General features: G+C 45.9%; 2 protein-coding genes across 3 annotated transcripts in view; one reads left to right on the top strand and one right to left on the bottom strand.

Annotated features, from left to right (window-relative positions):
* Nucleotides 1-17,853, top strand: part of LOC149315315 (protein kintoun-like) — a 33,527-nt gene extending 15,674 nt beyond the window's left edge. The window contains exons 2-3 of one of the 2 annotated variants that reach the window (XM_089522948.1): nt 10,260-10,406; nt 15,572-17,853. In XM_089522948.1, the coding sequence (XP_089379074.1) occupies nt 10,260-10,406; nt 15,572-16,072 (648 nt within the window). In that variant the 3' untranslated portion in view covers nt 16,073-17,853. The remainder of the gene's footprint in view (nt 1-10,259; nt 10,407-15,571) is intronic. The other variant, XM_089522949.1, reaches the window with a different exon arrangement.
* A 975-nt stretch (nt 17,854-18,828) lies between these two features.
* Nucleotides 18,829-21,266, bottom strand: LOC149315316 (alpha-1,6-mannosyl-glycoprotein 2-beta-N-acetylglucosaminyltransferase-like). The gene has a single exon (XM_089522954.1). It carries the CDS (start codon nt 21,070-21,072, stop codon nt 19,660-19,662), a length of 1,413 nt encoding a protein of 470 aa, XP_089379080.1. The 5' UTR covers nt 21,073-21,266; the 3' UTR covers nt 18,829-19,659.
* Between the last annotated feature and the right edge of the window lie 3,295 nt (nt 21,267-24,561).

The following is a 24,561-nucleotide window of genomic DNA, read 5'->3' on the forward strand; positions in this document are numbered from 1 at the left end:
TTTTCTTATACTTTAATTTCATTAAATGTTTATTTCTTTCATTGTCCTGGAGCGGCAGTGGAGCATCTGGGAAATGGGAAAGAATAACTTGTAAGATATAGGGTAGGCTTCTTGGGGGGCTCTGCCATAGAAATAAGGGCTCTGCAAGTCCAAAAGGTTGGAAACCCCAGATCTAAACAATTAACCATTAACAAATAACACAAATTTTCTTTAAAACTACATTTGGAGTGTTGCTTCTACTTCAGTGCTTCTTTTCGCAAATCATCAGCAGTAATGGATTGTCTGGAAATAATTTGATGTGAGTTATGCTCTCCAGTTATTCTGCAGATAACTAATCTACAGAATTCATGGATTTCTATTAAAGCTGTGTCTTATTTTCTCAATTCAGCTTTTCCCAGTGTTTCCTTGCTTGATGTCTGATGTAAAAACAAAGAATACACAGTACAACCAGGACCCCTTTTGTAACAGGACTGTACATTGTGGTTGCACTCAGCTGTGACTTTTAATTGTGCAGAAGAATTCAATAATAAATCTTCACTATTCATTTAGACTGCAGTCATCTGCACACTTACTTCAGAGCTAATCCCATTGAACTCAGTTGGGCTTATTCCTGAATACACATGTCTAAGATTGTATTGCATGCCTTTTGTCTGATAACGTTAATGGAAAGCTGTTTCTTGTGAAGGCATTTTGTTATTAATGGTGGCAGTACCTCCCATGCTAAAAACCTAACATGTTTTCCCATGCTTTTTCATGTCCTCTTTTATTTATCAAGCAGTGATAGGTAATCTCAGTTCAGCATTTTTTGAAATTTAAGAAGAAATAATTACTCCCAATATCAACACAGGTGTAGAGGACATTTATAATAAAAACGTTAAAAATACTAATTTTTAAATTGTAAGGAATTCCTTACACTTTAAAATTTTACACACACACACACATATAGTGTGATGTTGAATCTCTCAAGAGCACTATATATGTGTGTGTGTAAAATTTTAAAGTGTAAGGAATTCCTTACAATTTAAAAATTAATATAATTATTTGGAAGTCCTATGCAAATTAATTCTGAATAGACATGACCAGAGACAGTGTGATATGGTGGTATGAGTGTTGTGTTATACCACCAGGAGACCAGGGTTTAAATACCGGCTTAGCCATAGAAACACACTGGGTGATCTTGGCCAAGTCACACTTTCTCAGCCTCAGAGAACAGCAGAAGCAAACTTCCTCTAAACAGATCTTGGGAAGAGAACCATGAGTTGTTTATCTTAAGGTCTGCATAACATGACTTGAATGTAGGCAGCTACAACAAACATGACTAGTATCTACAGGTCTCATACATGCCAAAAGAGAATGTAGCATGTATTTGACTTCATCCAGTTGAACACAGAAATATATAAAGTGCTTAACTGAACCTGGATTGTGCCTGTTGCTCCTAGTACCACACAGGCCAGCTACTAGATTGCCCACAGTGATTGTGTAAATGTAGAGAGATAGTTTTTTGTGGGTTTTTCGGTCTCTGTGGCCATGTTCTAGAAGATTTTCTTCCTGACGTTTCACCAGCATCTGTGGCTGGCATCTTCAGAGAATGCTTGCCTGGAAAAAGTGGGTCTATATATATATACTGTGTGAGCCTGGGAATGCAGGAGTGATTTGCATGTGTCTTGTTCTGTGCTGATGGTAGGCCTCAGGCTGGGAGGCTAATGCAAAAGAGGATTAGTGTTTGCTAATTGGGGACCATTATCTGCAGACATTAGCAGACATTAATCCCTTTTTGCATTAGCCTCCCAGCCTGAGGCCTACCATCAGCACAGAACAATATACATGCAAATCAACTTTGCATGCCTTGCCTGAAATACTGTGTCCAGTTCTGGGCACCACTTTTCAAAAAGGATGTTGACAAGCTGGAGCGTGTCCAAAGGAGGGTGACCAAAATGGTGAAGTCTGAAAACCATTAATCTGAAGTCTGAAAACCATTAATCATAGAATCGTAGAGTTGGAAGAGACCACAAGGGCCATCCAGTCCAACCCCATTCTGCCATGCAGGAAATTCAGATCAAAGCATCCCCGACAGATGGCCATCCAGCCTCTTTTTAAAGACCTCCAAGGAGGAAGGCCTCCACTCTCCGAGGGACTGTGTTCCACTGTCGAACAGTCAGGAAGTTCCTCCTAATGTTGAGGTAGAATCTCTTTTCCTTTGCTTTGATTGAGATTTCCTGCATGGCAGGGGGTTGTACTGGATTCTTCCAACTCTACGATTCTATGATTCTATGTAATTAAAATAATAATTTTAAAAAGGACAAATCAATGCAAAGAGGAGAAAATCATAGTCAAGAGATTAGTAGCTCTCTAGAGGCCATTTTGAATAATGAGCCTCTCTGTCCAAATAATCTTTGTATAGCTAGGTCCCCCCCCACCCCAGTGCGAATCAAAGCAGTTGTTTTTTTTTCCATTTCCTGTATTTTGAAAATCTCTGAAGAAATTAAGCTCATATTTTCACATTTCAGATTTTATTTTATTTGAAAGCACTTTCCCCTCTTCTGTTTATAAATAGCCAATGCACAAACAAAACATTAACAAAAATACAACCCTTAAACACAAAAACCATTAATACAGGAAACTAAAATACAAAGCAGTAATTAGAAACATCATAAAAAGCTGGAGATAAAACTCAGAGAAACAGCCTCTAGATGAGGGGTTCCAAACCTGGGGGTCATGACCCCTTTGGGGTTCGCTCAACCCTTTCTCAGGGGTCACCAGGTTGGGAATCCCCCCTGCCTCCCCCTCCCCTTCTCCCTGCGGATGCTGGTGCCGGCACCGGCACACGCGGGGAGAAGGGGACGGGGGCGAGGCTACTTCCTCCTTCCCTCCTCTCCGCCGCTGCAAGGCAACCGCAGGGAGAAGGGGACGGGGTCGTGGCTCCTTCCTCCTCCTCTCCGCCACTGCAAGGCAACCGCGGGGAGAAGGGGACTCTTCTCTGCGGCTGCCAGGCAACCGCGGGGAGAGGGGGACGGGGTCGGAGCTCCTTCTTCCTCCCCTTGTCCCTGCAGCTGCCAGGCAACCGCAGGGAGAGGAGGAAGGGGACGGGACTGCAAGCCCCAGCAGCCTTTGCAGCCAGAAGTCCCACCCCTTCCCCTGGTGGCCTCCCTAATTGGTTGGGAGGCTGGGAAAGGGCAGGGCTTCCGGCCGCAAAGGCTGCTGGGGCTTGTAGGCGGCCGAAAGTCCCACCCCTTCCTGACCTCCCAACCAATCAGGGAGGCCGCAGGCGGGACTTTCGTCGCCAGTGGAGGGTCACGGCCCAACAAAGGTTGGGAACCACTGCTCTAGATGCTTGTTACTTGTTCTTTGAATATTTGCTACAGTTCTCCATGTTTTGTAGCTTTGGTGTTGTATTTGTTCAAGCACATGGTTGACAGGAATATAATTGGGATTAAAATACTTATTGTAATATAAGCACATTAAACCCTGAATGGTGCCAAGACTGTTTTTAATGTTTCAGGGCATTCGGCCATTTCAATATTTCACAAAATCTAGAATAAAGAATAGAAAAATACATTTTGGGAGAATTCAGTTTCAGTGAAACGGTTGCTGGTTTGATTAGCTATACAATGAGGAAACTGAAAAGTTAAAGATTTTGTTAAACAGAACTGAGGTTGCAGTCAAGAAATGAGAAGACTAGGAATGGGAAGGGCAGCCATGAAAGAACTAGGCAAGATCCTAAAAAGTAAAGATCTATATCTCAGCACTAAAGTTAGGATCGTCCAAGCCATGGTTTTCCCCATCACCATGTACATATGGGAGAGTTGGACAGTGAAGAAAGCAGATAGGAAGAAAATAAACTCTTTTGAGCTGTAGTGCTGGAAAAGAGTGCTGAGGATCTCAGCAAATGGATCCTAGAATAGATCAAGCCTGAAATCTCCTTGGAAGCCAAGGTGATCAATGAGGCTGTCGTACTTTGACCGCATCATGAGAAGGAGCAACTCATTCGAAAAGACAATAAGGCTAGAAAAGGTGAAGGGGCAGCAGAAAGAGAGGAAGGCCACATGCCAGATGGCTAGACTCCATCAGGGAGGTCATGGACCTGAATCTGCAAAATCTGAACAGAGCAGGGTCTTGAATAGGGGGTCTTGGAGATGACCAAGACTACAGGGTCACTATGAGTTGAGGCTGGCCGGAGGGCAGTTAACAAGAACAAACAATGTAAGTGGCACGTGACATTTCCTGTATATAGAAAGCCTGTGTCAGAGAATTATTAACCTCCTCCCTAAGCAATTGAAAACAATTTCGGGGCTTCTTTTATTCTTGTCATTGCAAATACTTCCTGGGAGATTCTGTTTCCTTCCACTCTCCCATCACTGAGACTTTCATCTTGCACTGCTGTATAGACTTTGACTTTGGCTGATCTCCTCTGTGCCAGGATCTTAACAAAAGCTGGGAAGCCTCTGAGATTTGCAGATTTAAGTTCCTTTTGAACCTGCTCTTTGAATTTCAACACTGAGGGAGCCTCCCTTAATTTCAGATCTAGTGCATGACCTACTTTTAAAATGCCTGCAGTCTCCTTGAGAGAGGCTTTCAGTTCTAATAACCTGGCACTGGGTGTTATTGATAAATGAGCAAAATTGGCCTTGTTAGCATTGCAAAAGCAGTAACAGCTGCAGCAGCTGCTTCTTATTTATGATGGGCACACGCTTCAAGCCAAGAGTCCTGGGGAGTGACAGCACACTTTATGAATAATTTTTATTTGATGTCCATTCAGCAACATGACCGAGTAGACATATTGTAAGGCAAAAGACATATAGTGAGACACTGAATAAAACAGTTTGTTGTTGTTAACTGGCCTTGAGTAAAGTAGGAGTCACCCTGTGGATGAGACATCTTCAAGATAGCCCTGTTTAAATATTTGAAGGGGTGTCATACTGAAGATGGAGCAAGCTTGTTTTCTGCTGCTCCAGAGAATAGGACCCAGAGCAATGGATTCAAAGGAGAGGAAAAGAGATTCCATCTCAACATTAGAAGGAACTTCCTAACAGTAAGAGCTGTTCAACAGTAGAACATACTCCCTCGGAGAATGGTGGAGTCTCCTTCTTTGGAGGTCTTTAAACAGAGGCTGGATGGTCATCTGTCAGGGATGCTTTGATTCTGTGTTCCTGCATAGATTCTAAGATTCCCTGTCTTCCACTGCTCTGCTCAGGTCCTACAAACTCAGGCTTGTGTCCTCCCTGATTGACTCTATCCATCTGGCGTGTGGTCTTGCTCTCTTTCTGCTGCCTTCTACCTTTCCTAGCATCATTGTCTATTTAAATTAATCATGCGGTCTCACAATGGGGCCAAAGTACAACAGCCTCAGTTTAGTGATCCTGGCTTCCAGGGAGAGTTCAATCTTGATTTGTTCTAAGACCCATTTGTTTGTCTTTTTGGCCATCCTGGTATCTTCAGCCTTCTTCTCCAGCACCACATCTCAAATGAGTTGATTCTCTTTCTGTTGGCTTTCCTCGCTATCCATCTCCACCATTCCCTTCTCCTTTTGTTTCGTGTCTTTTAGATTGTAAGCCTGAGGGCAGGGAACTGTCTGATTAAAAATAATTGTAAGCCGCCCTGAGAGCCATTAGGGCTGAAGGGCGGGATATAAATACCTAAATAAATAAATAAAAATAAATAAATAAACTCACCAGAGAGCATTTTCATCAGCTGCACCAATGCACTGGAATAAACTTCCAGAAGAGCTTCGCATGATCCCCACACTGGATGCCTTTAAAGACTTTAAAGACCCACCTCTTCCGGTTAGCATTTCCTTCAGACTCCTCATAGAGTCTGTTTCCCCTGATATGACTGGCTAATCACAATTGATAGATTCCTTGCATGTTTATTGTTTGCTTGTTTTATTGATGTTGGATTTTATTGGTTTTTATTGATATATGCACTGAGATGATGTTTTTATGACGTGAATGTTTTAAATGATGATGTAAACCGCTTTGATCGTCTCGGAAGATCAGTATATAAATAAAGCATATATTATTATTATTATTATTATTATTATTATTATTATTGCAGTCTAGACTCTAGAATCTCATTGGCCCTTTTAGCTGCCGCATCACACTGTTGGTTCATGTTCAACTTGTGGTGTACTAGAACTCCTAGATCCCTTTCACATGTAGTCTTGCATGGGAGAAAGTTGTCACCTTGTAAATGGACTTTCCAGAGTAGAAGGGAGAGTCTTGTGCTAGCACAGAGTTCTGAGGAAGCAGATGGAGGCCAATGGGACCCCAGACTTATTGTTACAGCTGAGGCACACAAGCATGAGGAGTAGTCAAATAGAATGAATGAATGTTGGCTACCCCAAATCTTCCGTTTTCCTGCCACAGCATTAGTGTGGTTTCTTCAGGTGTGGAAAGTCCCTTAAACCTCTGCCTGTTCGCCTTGGTCTTTGGGAGTGCCTCTCTTTTAATATGATTACCATGGAGAGACACAAGCACTCTTTTGACTCTTAGGCATCTTCAGCCTCAGTTGTGTGCCAGCCAGGTGCTCAGCAGTGTCATCCAGCACTAAATGGTTTGTTGAGCCCAGTTGTCAAAGTGATGGACAGTAACCCTGCAGCTGACTTCCGCCAGCATGTCTGGCGTAGCTCTGTGATAATTGTTTTAGGCTCCTCTTGCACTGGTTGCTGCAGCCAGACAGTAAATCTATGGGTTTCCCTATTCAGATATCATGGTTTCATGTTGCTTTAGCAGTGTAAGTGTAAGCTGATTCATGAGACTTTATAATCGGAAAAGTAGGCTTCACGGGTTTGGATTTAGAGATGTTTTAGATAAGTGGAAGAGCACCTTGTCCATGCAAGACAGCCTGGCCATGTTCTCCCAGTTTCCCCATCCCATTGCTGCACCTTCTATCACACATCATCTTTTCGTTTCATGATTAAATAATTCAGTTTGAATTTTCCATTGAGTCAGAAATTTATCTCTATGATCTAAATGTCTTTAAAATGTAGCTGAGAATCTTTCCCCCCCAAAGGTTAATCAACTAAGCAAGTTCCTTATTTGATTATTGTTACAGTATATTACCTGAATATATATCCAAGAGAAGGTTGTCTAGCTAAGATAATAATGAGAGTGTGGGGGCAGGAGGTAGGAAGTGAGAAAAATATTAAAACCCATTTTACAGACATTGAAGTGTGGCATTGTGGAATGATGGCACAAACTGACATCCTGTTAGTTTCTTATACATGTGTAAGTTCCTCTAAAGAAGTGGTTTGACATTTTTGGTTGATGCAGAAATCCACATTCGGTTGAAGGTTGTGGAAGCATTGTTGCAGATGCGGTGTCATTGAGTATGCGGTGCCACTGTGCTTCGTACAAGCAAATGTGCATTGTGATTATGTGTATCACATTTGCTTGTGCAGTATTGCAGTTCATTAAAGAAAATCCATCACATAACCCTTGTGAGTGTAAATTTATCTTCTGCCTCTTTTTTGGTGTTGGATTGCAGACACCCTGAGGAAATGAAGGCCTGCTAAATACTGAAAGAGTCTTCTTTGAAACTCCTTTTTACTGTGCCTCAAACTCTGTGGGTTTTCCCCTCCATGGTTTTCAAAAAGAAGCCATTTGTCAACCTTGTGGACAGAGGAGAGCAAGGGTCAACTGCTTGCTGGGCTCTGGAGCGCATTGGTTGCCTTGAGCAGAACTTTGCCCTTCAGGCAGACAACTTCACAGGCTGGGGGAAAATAATTTTCTGAATGCCTCAGGGAAAGGTTGGGGAACACAGGTACTACAGAATACAAAGTGTGGAAGGGGAATCAGTGCTCACATTAATGAGGTGAAGCTGAAGCCATCAAACAGGTACCTAGAGATCTGACCTGGAATGGTTTGTTGCATGGAGTTGCCACCCCTTATCACAGTCCTGGTTATTTTCCATTAACATCAATCCGGTCAATTGATCCCACTCTTCAGGCAAAAATTTGTTTCCCAAGGCAGTTCAAAGCAATTAAAACTGTATGTACATTGCAGCTTGTGAGTGCTCCATTCAAATGAAAAGCAAGGCAAGGGGACGTGGAGAGGAGGGAAAAGCTGGAGGAGGCTGATCAGTTTGACAACATCACAAAGGCATTCCCAGCAGTTATTTCCATCCATTGGATTTGGGGTCACACCAATCTTGTTGGGACAGGGACAGAGCAGCCACCCAGCAGCCTTGTGGTCCCTTACTCAGCAGCAGAGGGGAGATTCCCCATCTACACCACAAGCCAGGTGAATTTGCATCATTCATAGTCAACAGGTGCCTTTGCTTCTCTGGCAGATAAGGAGATATCGTGCCAGGGAAAAAGCAACCTTGGCGACAGGAGCAGTGCTTTATTTTCTGTCAAAACTACTCTTCTTTGCTGTCAAGAAAGCAGCCATGGCCTGAATCCCTGGCAACTCTATTTGTGCTGCTTAACAGGATGAGACGAGCATCACCAAGACAGCATTCCTGCCTCCCGCTACCCTTTCAGTCAAAGCTCTGACAGGCATACTCTCTCCTACAGTGCCCAGGGTCTCTGATGGGCTGGATGATGGGTCTGCTTCTTTCCCCTGCCCCAAATATACTTGCAAAACAGAAGCATTACTGTTCTTAAAGATACAGTTAAGTTGACTTGAGTGTACATATGGGTGCAATTATATATCTCTCTCTCAGGGCCTAAATACCCAGGGTCTCTAGGCTGTATTTTAGTGGAAGGAACTGGCAAAACCACCTCTGAATACTCCTTGCCTAAGTAAATGTATGAAATTCATAGGGTCACCATAAGTCGACAAGCTACTTGGAACACACACACACACACACAATCTCTCTCTCTCTCGCTCACAAAAATAGATCTGTTTATATAAAAATTCCTCATGATCTTATGCATATATAATAGTTAATATATGTGGCCAGTTGCATTTGTATCAGCTTTAGCAGTTTAGTTCTTGTAGCTTAGGAAACCTCAAATGAAGACACATATACAATTCTGATAGTTTTTCTTCTTCCCATTCCACACCTTTCAGCATTTTAAAATATTCTTCAGTGACCACCGTTTTTTTTAGCAACAGAGAAGTTTCTGATATGCATAATTTAGAATGACAACTCTAGAAGGCCTGATCCTGATATCCGAGAACTTGACTGAGTTCAGAGTTACAGCTCACTATACATTTCCAGTGAGAGAGTAGTCAGCAAAAAACTCTTGACTCACAGGTGGTTTTGCCAGTTCCTTCATCTGAAATAGAGCCCATAGCATCTGGTATTTGTTGGTGGTTTCCCATCAGGAACGTAGCCAAGGGGGGGTTCTTGGGGTCCGGACCCCCCCCCCTTCCATTAGAAAAATGAATGGTGTGTGCTACTGTGCCGCCGTGCCCAAGCCCCATTATAATGGTGGCACTTAGTCTGGACCCCCCCCCCTTCCTAAAATCCTGGCTACGTCCCTGTTCCCATGCAAGTACTAACCAGTGCTGACCTGGCTTAGCTTCCAAGATCAGAGAAATCTTGTTCCTTTAGGGTATTTAGGCCTTCACATATATGTATTCTACAAAAATTATTTCTTTAAAAAAACATATGACAGAAAGACTGGTGTACAACAACATGCAGTACATGATCATTGCAATTCCTGGTTGGTATCTTTATGGGAATGAATGCTTTATGTCTGCTTCATACTATGGAAGACAAAATGATTTTCTCTGAGCTCTAAATAAATAAAGGGAGCAGATCCTGTCTGATCTTGAAAGCTTAAACAGGGTCAGTTCTGGCTAAACCCTATGAAATTCATGGGGTCTTGACAGGCAACTTGATGGTGCATACACACACACAAACACACTAAAGCTGATAGCCTTTTGTTGTTTTTTGCCTGCTCCTGATAAAGTGGCAAAATCAAATAAGTTCCTTATAATTCAGGATCTTGTAGCTCCATTTGTAAGCAATTAAACAAAATTAGAGAATTCATTATGTAACTATTATCTGAATGAACTGCACTTTTAATATACCAAACATGGTAATTTTATGCCAAATAAAATGATGTGACTGTTTTCATATTATGTACATTATACATTTTATGTGCTTAAAAGTAGCATTGATTTTCATCTGATAGAGGATACTAATAGCATATTTGTCAATTTTTCTGAACATTTCGGGGGGTTTGGAGAAAAACTGAAAAAATATTTTCTGGTTTCAAAATTTTGAGAAATTTTACATCTTTGTTAAGGAGTAATGTTTTCATTTGAACTGAAATTTTAACTAATTGTACTTGTGCCTCCCCTCTCCAGGAAAGGTGGTTTGTCACCGAAAGCAATGTGGACAAGTTCCTGAGCAGCCTGCCATCTACTTCCTGCTCCGGCCAGTTTGATATGAAAGAGCAGCCATTAATTGAAGTGCTGGATATCTCTGAGGGCAAAAGTCAGATCAGATTAAAGGTAAAGGTTGGTCCACACACCTGCCTCACATCCACATACAGCACTGGAGGAACCTATCAAATGTAGATTTAGGTGAAGTGTGAAGTAAGTTTTTAAAATAGATATGAAATACATATGTAAGAACATTTCTAAGTGACCATGTCCTTGTGCCTGGAACAGACCAGTTCCAGCATATTCAGAGATCTTAATCACCTACCTGGAGACAGGATTTGGTCCCTTTGTGGATCTTTTTGTGGTTTTTAAACCCTTCAGGTAAGCATCAAAACATTTCTGCCTTATAGAATACTGGCAAGGCAGAGAGGTCCAAAACTGAATATAGAGACAATAATGTAACAAGGTGACTTCATGGAGTCAGTGTGGTGTAGTGGCTTGAGCTCTGGGCTATGACTCTGGAGATCCGGGTTCAAATCCCGGCTTAGATATGAAACGCACAAGGTGATTTTGGGCAAGTCACACTCTCTGTCTCAGAGGTTGGCAATGCCAAATCCCCTCTGAAGAAACTTGCCAAAAAACCCCAAAAAACAACCATGATAGGTTCACCTGAGGGCTCACACAAGTCAGAAATGATTTGAAAGCGCACAACAACAACAATCATCTCACTTAACCTTCTCTTCCTTGAGTTAAACATACTCAGCTCCCTAAGCTGCTGCTCATAAGGAATACAGTCGTTTCCTGAGCTTTTGCCATTTCGTTTGCCCTATAAATATTGAAATACAGCAAATCTCTTTTTCATGAGATCACAGGGCAAAATCAATATGCACAGCCTGCCCTAGGACAATAGCAATAATGTCAATAGATTTAAAAATACTTAACAAGTTAGCAAGTTAAAACCAGTTAAACAGGTTAAAACACATAGATGCTTTGGAGTGACTCGGACTCTAGAGGCTTTAGTGAACAGCCATGTTTTAACTTTGTGCCTAAATAAAGCCAATGCTGGTGCTTGTTGAGTCTCGAAGGGGAGGGCATTCTGCAGTTGGGGTGCCACAGCTGAAAAGGCCCTCTGCCACAGCCTTACACAGTATATTGGCCTCACTGGTGAGGAAGAGGATAGAGCAGGCCTGTTGTACAACCTATGGCCTGGGGGCCATGTGTGGTCCGCCAAAGGATTTCAGGTAATCCAGAAGAATGTGGAGTGACTTCAAGGCTTGTCTTCTGATAGGGCCATGTGGAAGAGGCTGAGGAAGGGCAAACACCCACCCTGGAAGGCTCCTTTGCCACCTGGCTTTCTCCTGAGAAGAAGGCTGGTCAGTGGAGGAGGAGGGGAACAGGCAAACACCCTGCAAGGCTCCTCCATTGCTTGGCTTTCTCCCAAAGAGAAGGATGGGCAAATGCTCGCCCCTCAAGGTTCCTCCATAGCCCAGCTCTCTCCAGTTGGCGGAGGAGAAAGATGGGCTGGCGCTTCGAGGCTCCTCTTTTGCTTAGCTTTCTCTCAAGGAGAAATCTGGACAGCGGCAGAGAAGGACGGGAAAGGTTCCGCCACCCAGCTTTCTCTTGAGGAGAGGGCAGGGCATAGATCGAGGAGGACCGAATTAATATTAATAATATTAATAATTGTTAATAATGAATAATTAATTTATTAGTACTTAATTAAAACCTATGTGCAGCCCGAAAAAAAATGTAGTGTAGCCTGTTTTAATTTTGGCCCCTACCTACTGCCAAGTTGTGCAAGTCTGGGATAGAGAGAAGGGCCCCTCCAGAAAAAAAATTCTTGGACAGGGCTATGATTCACCCCTTGCATCCTTAACTCCCTACATGCTGCAGTCTGAAAAACCACTATAAACAACTTTGCAAATACTTTGAAAAGAAACAGAACAAGCATATAAACCCAGTAAGAAATATTGACTAAAACTGCCAGAGGAACAGTTGGAGTCTCTGTCTGAAAGAGAGTGGTTCAAACCCTTTAGAGCACTGGATGCTGCACTTGCAAATATTGATTGCTTCCATGTCTCAGCCAGCTTTTATCTTGAACTGGGCTACTAAAGCTCATGGCCATTGATTGGACTTTGCTTCCTGGCTGGAGGAGAGTGGAGGAATGCATTGAGTGCATTAAGCAAGGACGCTAAAGGCAGAGCATTTTCAGGCTACTTCTGAGTCTGCTCCTACATATTAAAATAGCATTTCAATCTTTATAGGCATCGACCTTCCCATATTTAGTTGCTCTTTAAATGCTCACAAGCGCCTAGTCTGGCGTCTTGTTTTTTTTGCTAATACTGGCAATATTCCATCTTTCTGTTATAAGTCTCTACCTGACTACTCAGTGCCACTGAGTTCACCGGACTTTTTCCCCGGGTCATTTGTTACAGGATTGCAGCACAGACCATTGTTAAGAAGACTAGATCCCATAGCAAACACTAGAACTTGTTTGTGTCCAACCCCTAGTTTGCGACCTTATTTCCCATCCCACTCTGCTTGGAGAGTGACATAAAGAGGCACAGTTCTCTTCCTCAATTTATTTTGAGATGGCTGGATGGATGGAGATTTTAGAGACATAGCTGTGTTACTTTGGAATATCAGTAGGCAAAGGGATCTTGCAGCATCTTTGCAAAAGAAATTGTAGCTTAAGCTTTTGTAGACTTGGATCTATTTCCTAAGACGCATGGCTCTACAAAAACTTATGCTACAACTTCTTTTCCACAGTTAGTTTCAAAGGTGCTACAAAATCCCTTTGCATATTCATGGATGGAGGTCACCCATCCTCTGGGTTGAGCAAAACCACCTCTTGGAATGTTTATGTGGACGAGTATCATTTTGGCAGGTTTGCTTCAGCCACCAGGAGCTTCTGGGTCAGCCTGCACTCATTGTTCTCCACTAGCAGTATTCTCAGGATGGCAGGTGGAGCAATCCACTACATATGAGTTTTACCTCATATGCCAACCTGATAAGGCAGAAAATTAAAAACTAAAATAGAAACCTTGTGCTGCCCAAGCAGGGGCCCGTGCATGAAGCAACACAAAGACCCTACAGCAGGAAAGGAGGGAGTGTGGCCCTCTACTCAGCTGCAAGGAGGAGAGATTAACAGATCTAGCTCAACCTCTGTGGCAATGTGTAGCTCTGTGGTGGAGATCAGGTCTGTGCCTTCAATTGCACTAGGCCAAAGGCAACCACACAATGCTAATTTCCTGGTTGGTTTGCCAACCTTTCCATGAGTTAAGAACCTCATCCTGTGCCCCAGAGGCACTGCTTTCTTTGGCTATTTAAGCGGGAGTCAGCTTGAGCTTTCTACATAGCACAGAAATGTCTTGGCCCAAGTTATCTGCAGGCACAGGTGGCTGGAGGCAACTTTAAATCAGCTGTCAGCAACTCTTTAGGGGTAGGGATGAGCCACATTGAGTCCCACAAGAACCCTGTGGGGCTCTCACAAGAAGGTGAGCTCAGGACAGATAGGCAAAAATCCTATTGCTTGTTTAGAGTAAAGCAGGCCCACTGAATCACAGGGAAGTAACAGTGCCACTCTCTTCTGCTTTTGTTAAATCTCACCGGGAATACTGTGTCCGGTTCTGCACAAAACTCAAGAGGAATATTAATGCATCCAGAGGAGGGTGAACAAAATGGTAAAGGGCCTGGAAACTGTACCCTATGAGGAGCAACTTAGGGAGCTGGGTATGTTTAGTCTGGGGAAGAAAAGATTAAGAAGAGACATAACCATGTTGAAATATCTGAAGGGATGTCACGTTGAGGATGGAGAAAGTTTGTTTTCTGCTGCTCCAGAGACTAGGACACAGAGCCATTAATTCAAACTACAGGAAAAGGGATCCCACCTAAACATTAGGAAGAACTTCCTGAGAGCAAGAGCTGTTCGACAGTGGAAAACACTCCTTTGGCGAATGATGGAGTCTCCTCCTCTGGAGGTTTTTTAACAGAGACTGGATCGCCATCTGTCAGGAATGCTTTGATGGTATCTTAATGGCTGAAAGCCGGGCGGGGGGGCGTTGGATTGGATGCCCCGTGGGGTACTTTCCAACTCTAGGATTCTCTGACCTGGTTAATTATTCTGCTCTAGCTAGAAGCAGCAGTAGGGCCACAGACTCACAACTATTCATCTAGAGAATTAGGATTGGTGGGGAGGGAAGTGAGATTACTCTCCCTCAGCAACATTACCAGAGGTAGGGAAACAATAGCCTTCTGATCATGATTGCTGTGGGCAGGGAAGGCCCTGAAGCGTCTACCCATCCCACTTCTGATCAGCTAATAGCAACAAGTAAACAATGATGGTGCCTGTAGGCCAGGGGCCACTATCACCTGCTAGTGGGCCCCTTGGCTTCCCAAGGGACCTGGGGAGGACATATCTCCTGAAAACTTTCAAGATCTTTGTGAGCAATTCATTTTTGAACAAATTCCCTGGAGCATCCTGAGCCACAGAAATGTCCCTGGGGCATGTGGCCCACAAGCCCCCACCACCACCACCACTGTAGATGTTGCTAGTGAATGGGAGACACTTTAACCTCCACCACATTCCCCCTCCCCCCCCCCCCCCGCCAAATCCTGGCCATGAGTGCTGTTCAGCTGAGGGTGGATTTGAGTTAAGGATGACGAAAGCCTTGCCAGGGAGAGTGTCAATGAGGAAGGAGGTTGATCTTTTGAGCACTGAGAGCAGGGGGCGGACAAAGTGTTACCCTCCAGATGTTGTTAGGCTGCAGCTCCCTTCGGCCCTACCTGCACAACAGGTCCAACAAATAAAGGGGCACACTTTGCTCACCCAGTTTGGAAACCAGTCTACATCTCCTCCCTTTCTCCTTTCCTCCTGTTCACCAGCCAGGTGCCAAAATTCCCAAACATACTTCAGTGGTTGTCAGAGGAGAACCAGTCAGTACTCATCACCAAGACAAAAGGCCCAGAAACACAAAAGACCCATGTGGCCCCTGGACCCTGGGTGACTAGAGCTCTGTGCCAAGCAGAAGGGCTTTGGTTCTTCAGCTTACTCAAGTACACAGCAGTTACTTGCACCATGCCTTGAAGCCATGCCCCCATATCTTTGTACATCAGGTTCTGCTGCCAGGCTTGTGAAACCCCCCAATTTTACTTACAGGAAACCCAGCACCACATATGAATGTAGAGACCTGTTGAGGAGGAAACCCAGGTTCTTCCTGTTTGATAGCTGAGTGTGCTTTCAAACAGAAGTTCTCCACCTTTAGTCTACAAAAGTAACTTCCTTTCCCTCCTCTTAGCAGGCACAGGAACCTGACAAAACCGAACCAGGGAGAGGGAATGGTAAACAAAGCAACGGCAGCAAACTTTCAACTGACGCAGAGGACTGCCTCGTACAATCGGAGAGAGTTTTGGGTTCACTCACAGCTGTGGAAACAATGGGGCAAGTTGGCAAGGGACCCAGCCATTGTTTGGCACTTGACCTCCATGATCCCAGCTCAGCAATTCCTCAGAAATCACAGAGACATGATTTCCATGAGTCAGAACTTGCTTCCTCAACAAGCAACAGAGCCACATCCACAACATCAGCCCAGCTCAGTTTGGAGCAGCCTGCCCAGACAGGAGAGGAAGGAGAAATATGTTCAAAGGCAACAGAAAACAAACAAGGGAGGGAAGGCAGCCCAGCAGCCCCTGTGATTATGGAGACCAACATGCAAGATGGAAGCGTACAGTATATTAGCGATCACACCACACACTGTGCTGTTACCTTTCAGAATGCTTTCTTGTATGAACTGGATTGATAGCCTTTTGTTAAGCCTTGAACAGGGGCCCAGCAGGTACACAACCTCAAGCACAGATCCTGTCTTTACTTTGAAAAGCCCTGGAAAAAGGAAGGTTAGGCAGAAACCCAACCTCAGATCTTCCATTCCCTTGAAATATTTACTTTTGGAAAGTCAAAGATGCCCAACTGGTTGCTGAATTTCAAAAAGAAATGGGTCAGCTCCTTCAAGTCAAGCAGCTCTGTTTTGTGCTGAATTGGGTTTAGCTGGGCCACAAGGCACACCCACGCATGGGCCATGTTGAGACAATCTTCTCTCAGCCAGTTAGGCTGAGGGGTGGACTGTGCCTTCTTTCCATGCATGCAGAGCCTTCATTTGTGCTATGATAAATGAAGGAGTCTAATTAATGTTCAAGTGTCTTAATTAAATATTGCACAGAAACTGGTCTCTCACACGAAGCCTGTTTACATTTGTAAGGCTTGTGTGGGTGATCTGTTGTGATGCCTTCCCTCCCGCTTTCCCTCCACCTCTGCCACTGCTCTTCAACTGAATGACAAACAGCAGCCGGCTGTTTTGACTAAATGCCCCTCTCCAAAGTTTCAGCACATTTCATGGACACTGTCAGGACATTTCTCGGATGTGAGTTGGATCGCCAAAAAGGTGTTGCTCAACTCTAATTCCCATCAATTTTTCCCACTGGTTGTGTTCAGTGGGGTTCATTGCAAGTGCAGTCCAGCAACATCTGGATGGCCAAAAAACCCCACCTCATGACCCCTTTGTATGTTACCAGCCCACAGATATAACATTGTACCAGTACCAGAACATATTGACCAGTTTATTTCCATAGCACCTGCCCAGACTAGCCCATCTCACCTTATGCACATTGAATTTTTGCCTGGTCCTTCAAGGGCTTGATGTACATCACTGAAATGTCGGTGAACACCTCCACTGGGAAAACTAGTCTCATGGGAATTCTGGCTCTCTGAAATTACTGGGATCTCCATGTAACCTGTTTTGGGTGGGCTGACATGCCAAATACAGATTGCAGTTACATCTACATCTCCTGCTTTCAGCAGAACTGATTTCAGAGCAAGCATGAGTTCAAATGCTGACCCTGCATCCAACCCCACCATCACTTCCATCTCAGTCATATCAGGCCCAGTGCAGAACAGCTGGATGGAGCTACTCCTGTCAGGAACCCTCCATGTCCAGAATAACCATCCACACTGTAGAGTCAGCCATACTCTGGAAGTATTAAGGCGAGTAGAACAAGTTGAAAGGATTTGCTGCCTTACTCTTTGAATGTGCACCACTCAAAATTAAAGCTTATTTTCAAACCAGTTAATGCAGCGGCCCTCCGTTTTATTTTTCCAAGAAGAGTACAAACAGAGCGGGGGGTGGAGGGAGAATCTTGTGGCACCTTTAAGACTACACACTTTATTGGGCTCAGATGGAAGATTTATGCTGAAATAGACTCATTGGCTTTAAAGGTGCTACAAGACACCATTTCCCTTTCCTCCTCCTTTTATACTGAAATAGATACACACCACTGTCTCTTTGGCCTGTTACAGACTGCCAAAATAAAGCTGCTTTGGGTCTCTTTGGAGGTATGCTATTTAAATGATGCATGGGTCCTAAGAGCCCAGAGATCACGCCAAAGCCACACTCCATTCCTAAGCACTGGAGTGCAGCTTTGGTGCAGCTTCCGGATTCTTAGGGTGCATGCATCATTTAAACAGCATATCTCCAAAGAGACCCGAAGCAGCTTTATTTTGGCAGTCTGTAACAGGCCTTTGAAAACTTTTAAGACTAGCACAGAGGAATGCAGAACTGCTCTACATTATAACACAGAATCTTCCTTTCTGGTCTTCCACATAACAAGCCAAGCTAATTTTCACATCTCAAAGCAACATCTGTTTGGGAACGCTTGCAATTTGCAAGGAAAGTATATAGTTCTTATATTTGTGCCAGCTGTTCAGCAAGAGTTAATTGACTTCCTGAATAGATCATAAACCTTAAAGCCAAGATTTACCAGTGCAGAAAATCATATTTGTTTTCAACTGAACATCTCTCTTCCCATGGCCTAAATGAGCTCTAATAGTGCTTTGACCAAGCAGTCCCAGTGATTTCAACTGCTGTGTCCATTTAAGACTCCTTTAACACACCATTCTGCATTCCTTAAAGTCATTAGACGTTCTAATCACCATTAAATTGTTTTAATACTGAAATGGTGAGAGACTCCATGTAACCTAATAAAAGCCTCTCTTGCCTAAAACTCCTAGGAGATGTATTTCTATATCAGAGAATCAACACCTAGAATACAGAGTTCATTTTCTGGTTGCAGCAAAGGGCAGAATCCAGAAGGAAGGAAGGTAGACAGGGAGGCAGGCACAAGCTGATGCAGAACACTCCAGTGGACTGTGCTTTAAAACCAATTGGATAGTTTGGTTCATTCTCTAAAAACCCTGGTCTTTTTGAAGGTGCTGATTCTTTAACACAGAGACAGAATGGCCTGACAATTCTTTTGCTCTTTCTCACAATACTGTTTTATATTTGTTTGAAGGTTTCAGTTCTCCTTTTCTCTCCTCTTTCCTCACTCCAACCTATTTTGAAACTGTAAAACTGAGCTGCCTGACTTGAAACCAGAACCGTTTCATTAACAGGAGGCAAACAGTTGCACAGTCGTTTTCGGTTCCATTCCTGAAATAGTTACCGAAGTCTTTGTGACCACTGTATTTTTACAACTTGATTTGTATACAGAATTTTTAATTTTGTAATTAATCTGACTTTCAAATAAAATTGATTCTTCCAAACTTGTAACTTGTACATATTACAAAAAAATGTGAATTTTTTTTTAATTTGGGCACAACCAAAAAAAAAAAAAAGTTGCATATTTCTACATTAAAGTGAAAAGGTTTCCCTTTTCTCTCTCTCCATATAACAAGCACATAGCAAATAAACTAGAATGTTGCTTCTGAAGATATTAAGATATCAGACTCCAAGCATTCCCATTCAAGATTATGGAAAACTGAACGATTGAGAGTTTCAGACTGTAAAGATAAAAAGGTAGGGAAATAGGAAAGTTACAAAGCCAATTAAAGGCTACATTTGGAAAAGTGAGTGGCTCTGGCTCCCAAAAGAGCTCAGCCATAGTGTTTTGTGGGGTTTTTGGGCTATGTGGCCATGCTCTAGAAAAGCATAAAAATCCCAACTAAAATACTATGGAAGCCGGCTGTGAAAGCCTTCGACTTCACATTGGAGCTCAGCCATCTTAGGAACACTCACCATTCCCTCTTTTCTTGCTTAAAACAAAAAGAACACTTGTCTGAATAAATTAGGAACACCCATAAAAAGGCCCCGATAAAAACCTTGATCTCCCTTGTAAACAAGCCGCATGTTTTCGTGTTCCCCCACATTCTGCCTCCAAGTGACCCTTTCTGTGATCCCTGCTTTCCCCATACAAAAAGGAGAAAACCCAAGCACATTTGTTTTCTTTTTCCTTTGTTTAATGGTTGCGTCTGTAATAAGGCTAGACAAGGCCCAGTTGGGAAAAGGGGGCTAAAAAGTCTCCCGCAGAGAGTGGCAACCGTTCCTCCTCCTCCTCTCTCTCATTGCAACCGCCGGTAACTTTTGCAGAGTTCGTGGTCCCGAATGTCGCCCCATCCGCCGTTCTTCACATGGGGGCTGAGAGGGGCCACCGAGTACCTCTTGCTGATGGCCATGGCCTCGGGGAAGAGGTGCTGCTGGTTGGCGCTCAAGAGCGAGTCGATTTTGGCACTCTGGGCAGAAGGCTGGCACGACTTCTTGTGGTGCATGCCACAGTCGCCGGTGTGGAAGACCCGCGGGATCTCGGGCACCAGGACCTTCCAGAAGTGGGGCAGGCAGCTGACGGTCAAGTGCTGGAGGGTCCAGTCCCAGTTGTAGTCGTCGTAGGAACAGAAGGCCTCGGAGCAGGCCATCAGCTGCTGGTAGGTCTCCCGGGCGAAGGCCATGCCCATGTTGTGCTCGGTGGACTTCCATGTCTTCAGCTCCACCTTGTCGGCCCGGCCGGCGAAGGCACCCCCGCGCACGGGAGCATAGGTGCCCAAGGAGAGGACCTGGCACTCGGGGCACTCCCGCTGGCGCAGGGCCCACAGTTTAGCCAAGACGTGGAGGAAGTCCGGGGCCAGGTAGTGGTCTTCCTCCAAGAAGAGGACCAAGCCCGGCGGGTGTTCCTCCAGGACCCGGACCCTCTCCCAGACGAAGTGGAGCTTCCACCACCAGTGGTGCTTGGTCTGGGCGAAGGCGGCCTCCCGGTAGTGTCCAAAGGAGTCCGGGTAGCGGGCGTTGAGGCACCCCGAGCGGAGGGCGGCCGCCTGGCCCAGGTCCCGGGGGCAGTCCCGGGGGTCGGTGCCCGGGAACTCTCCCGGGTAGAGCTGGAGGCTGAAGGGGAAGAAGACCTGGAGGACGGCGCAGAAGTCCACCCCGGCGGCCAAGGCGTTGAGCTCCGGGGACCAGACGTCGTGGCTGAGGACCAGCAGCAGCCGCTCCACGCCGGCCGCCCGCCGCAGGGAGGCCAGCAGCAGGCGCAGGTGCTCCGTCCGCTGGTGCACCTGGACCACCAGCGCCACCCGAAGGGCCCCCTCGCCCCCGGCAGCCCCCGCCTGCCCCCATCGCTCCAGGTGGCGCACCGGCTGGTCGAAGTTGAGCCGGTAGACCCTGGAGCGGAGGAGCAGGGTCCGGTTGGGCCCCGACAGGCCTCCCTCCTCTTCCTGCTCCTCCTCCTCCCTCCCCATCAGCCCCAAGACGCCTGGTCCAGAGGAAGAGGAGGAGGAGGAGGAGGCGTTGGCCCTCGGGGGGCCCCTGGGCCAGGGCTCGGAGGGGGCCGGGGCCTTGGCGGTGCCCTGCTCCTGCTGCTGCTGCTGCTGCTCCGCCGCCATCCTCTCGGGGCTCCCCCAAAGGGTCAGCGAGGCGCAGGCGGCGGCGGCCAGCAGGGCCAGCACCAGCGCCAGCACCTTGCGCTTGTAGACGCGGAGCCTCATGGCCCTGGAGCCCAGCACCGGCGGCACCGGCAGCAGGCAGCGCTCAGCATCCGCCCAACGGATCCCCTTCCCCCGCAGCAGCAGCAGCAGCAGCAGCAGCAGCAGCAGCAGCCTCCGCTCGCGCCCACCGGCCCAGCATCCTCGGAAGGAGGAGCAGCAGAGGAGAGGCAAGGCGAGGCAAGGCAAGGCAAGGCAGGCGCCGCTCCAGCTGCAGCTGCAATCGCAGCTCCTCCCCCTCCTTTTGGGAAGCAGCGTCGCTTCCGGATCCGGCGGGAGACCAGGCCCAGAAGGAAGAAGGCCTTGCCAGCATCATGGGAGCCTGGCACGGAGCCACTTTAGGTCCCGATCCAGGGAGTCATAGCAAAGGCCACTCCTGCTAGGATGCTGCTAAGGGGCTTGGAGGCCATGCCTCTCAGGAAAGACTCAGGGAGCTGGGGATCTTTAGCCTAGAAAAGGTTCAGAGGCCATATGAGGATAGTAGCCCTGTTTAAACATTTGAAGGGATGACATATTGAGGAGGGAGCAAGCTTGTTTTCTGCTGCCCCAGAGAACAGGACCCGGAACAATGGGTGCAAGCTGCAGGAAAAGAGATTCCAGCTCAACATTAGGAGGAACCTCCTGAGAGTAAGGGCTGTTCGGCAGTGGGACAGACTCCTTCCTCGGAGTGGAGTGGAGTCTCCTTCCTTGGAGGCTGTCTTTAAGCAGAGGCTGGATGGCCATCTGTCAGTGGGGATGCTTTGATTGGATTTCCTGCATGGCAGAAGGGGTTGGACTGGGTGGCCCTTGGGGTCTCTTCCAACTCTAGGATTCTATGATTCTGTCATTATTTCAGGGTGACCAGAGGTCCTCCTTTTCCAGGACATGTCTAACATTTCAACCTTCTGACCAGCAGGAGCTTCAAAATGCTGCTTCCATCATCCCCTGTCCAGCACAGCCACTCATAAGGGATGCTGGGAGTTGCACTTCAACCACATCTGGAGGGCCTTAGGATTCCCATCCAGCTCTCTGCAGATTGGATTGGCATTCAAAATTAAAATTGGCCTTACTTTCAGAGCAGCTGTGTCTCTGTTGCGATTGGGGGAAGAAGTAATTCTTGCCTCAACAAGGAACCCTTCATTTCTACCCCTTCCAGCCTGTAGTTGCCTTGCCAGTTTGAAAGAATTTACCCCCCTTCAGGCTGAGTGTTGCAAAATACTATGATCATAGAATCATAGAGTTGGAGGAGACCCCAAGGGCCATCAGTCCAGCCCCCTTCTGCCATGCAGGAGCTCTCAATCAAAGCATCCCCATTGACAGATGGCCATCCAGCCTCTGCTTAAAGACAGCCTCCAACGAAGGAGACTCCACTACACTCCGAGGAAAGAGTGTGTTCCCCTGTCAAACAGCCCTTACTCTCAGGAAGTTCTCCTAATGTTGAGCTGGAATCTCTTTCCCTGTAGCTTGCATCCATTGTTCCGTGTTCTAGTCTCTGGAGCAGCAGAAAACAAGTTTGCGCCAGAAACTAGAACATTAAACAAATTTGGCTCAGGGAAAGTTCTAGAAATGTAGGGAAGCCATCTGACCAGATTCGCAGTTCAGGGGCTGAGGAAACTCCACCAGTCTGTGGACAAGAAAAAGAACGTTGCCAGTCATGCATCACGTTGGCAGACCATCAAGTCCCATGATGGGTAGCTATATGGCTTCCCTCTGCTCCCCAGCAACCATTTTGTAGCCAAAGGAGGATCCAGCCAGCCAGCCAGCTTCCTTCCTATGGCTGGCAGGAGAAAGAAGACATCATCCTCTTGAACCTCTGGAGGAACTCATATGGTCCAGGGAGGTACCCTTTTCTTTCAGTGGGTGGCTGTAGGCTCCCATGCCACTTGTTGTATGGCTACCTCTTGGTCTCCTTTGGCCACTGAATGGCCATGAGGAGGGCTGCAGGGCCAGGGAACAGGTAGATGGCTCAGTTACGTTGTCCTAGCACCTGGGAGATGCCCAATTCCTCCATCCACCGTGGTCAGAAATGTTCCATGGGCAGGTCTACATCCATTACACCTACTTACGTTATTAATATGGCACCAGCCTATGTATAACAGGGTACAAGCCAGTCTATTCTTATTACCATGTATGGTTGCAAGAGCTGGACAGTTAAGAAAACGGATAAAAAGAAAACTCATTTGAGATGTGATGCTGGAGAAAAGTGCTGAGGATACCATGGATGGCCAAGAAGACAAACAAATGGGTCCTAGAACAGATCAAGCTGGAAATCTCCCTGGAAGCCAAGATGACTAAACTGAGGTTGTTATATTTTGGCCGCATCACAAGAAGAGATGACTCATTGGAAAAAACAATAATGCTAGGAACGATGGAGGGAAGCAGAAACAGAGGAAACCCGCATGCCAGATGGATGGATTATATTAAGGAGATTGTGGGTATGAGTTCACAGGAACTAAGCAGAGCAGTGGAGGGCAGGGAGTCTTGGCGGTGCCTTATCCAAAGGGTTGCCATGAGTTGAGATCGACTCAAGGGCGGTTAACAACAAACCAGCCTGTGGCCTAGACCAGTATTGCACAGCATAGCATAATGGAGATCTACACAACACCTACTATCTCAGTCCCCCCAGACTCACTGTTTAGCTGCTGCAATAGCCTTCCATGGCTGGTGAAGAGTGAAGGGGGGGGGGGGACTGGAGACACATGTCTGTGTCCCAGTAGCAACCTGACAACATCATCCTCTGAGATCTGCCAGGGTCCTCCAGAGGTCTCAGCAAATGATGTAATCACACTTCTGGCTGTGAGGACAGAACTCTCCACCCGCCGTGGAATTGCTGTGGGGTGTTTGTAAAGGGGCACAGAACTCTCCACCCGCCGTGGAATTGCTGTGGGGTGTTTGTAAAGGGGCACAGAACTCTCCACCCGCCGTGGAATTGCTGTGGGGTGTTTGTAAAGGGGCACAGAACTCTCCACCCGCCGTGGAATTGCTGTGGGGTGTTTGTAAAGGGGCACATACACAGAGCTGGGGGCAGGCTTGGGTCATTGCAGGAAGCAGAAGAGAACACCTGTCTCTGTAATGGACAGAAGAGGCATCTGCAGGCATACACTGGAATTGCAGCCATGTATACTGGATTTTGCGCTCAGCTGTGTATTTTAGGATCTTTTCTAGTTCTTTCATAACTGCCTTCTCTATTCTTAGCCTTCTTATGATTTCTTGACTGCAGTCTCCCTCTGATCAATGTTTGATCTCAGATATAAGAACCCTTTTACTATTTCTGTTTCCTCATTGGAAATTGAACTGTTTGAAATGTGGTGCTGGAGAAGAGTGCTGAGGATCCCCCGGACGGCCAAAAAGACAAACAAAATGGGTCCTCCATCAGATCAACCCAGAAATCTCCCTAGGAGCCAAGATGACAAAACTGAGGCTGTCATACTTCAGGCACATTGTGAGAAGAGAGGACTTGTTGGAAAAAATAATGCTAGGAAAGGTGGAGGGAAGCAGAAAAGGAAGACCTCA

This window comes from Sceloporus occidentalis, unplaced genomic scaffold (assembly GCF_023333645.1).
Source record: "Sceloporus occidentalis isolate IW3139 unplaced genomic scaffold, rSceOcc1.0.p SCAF_4, whole genome shotgun sequence".
Classification (NCBI taxonomy): domain Eukaryota; kingdom Metazoa; phylum Chordata; class Lepidosauria; order Squamata; family Phrynosomatidae; genus Sceloporus; species Sceloporus occidentalis.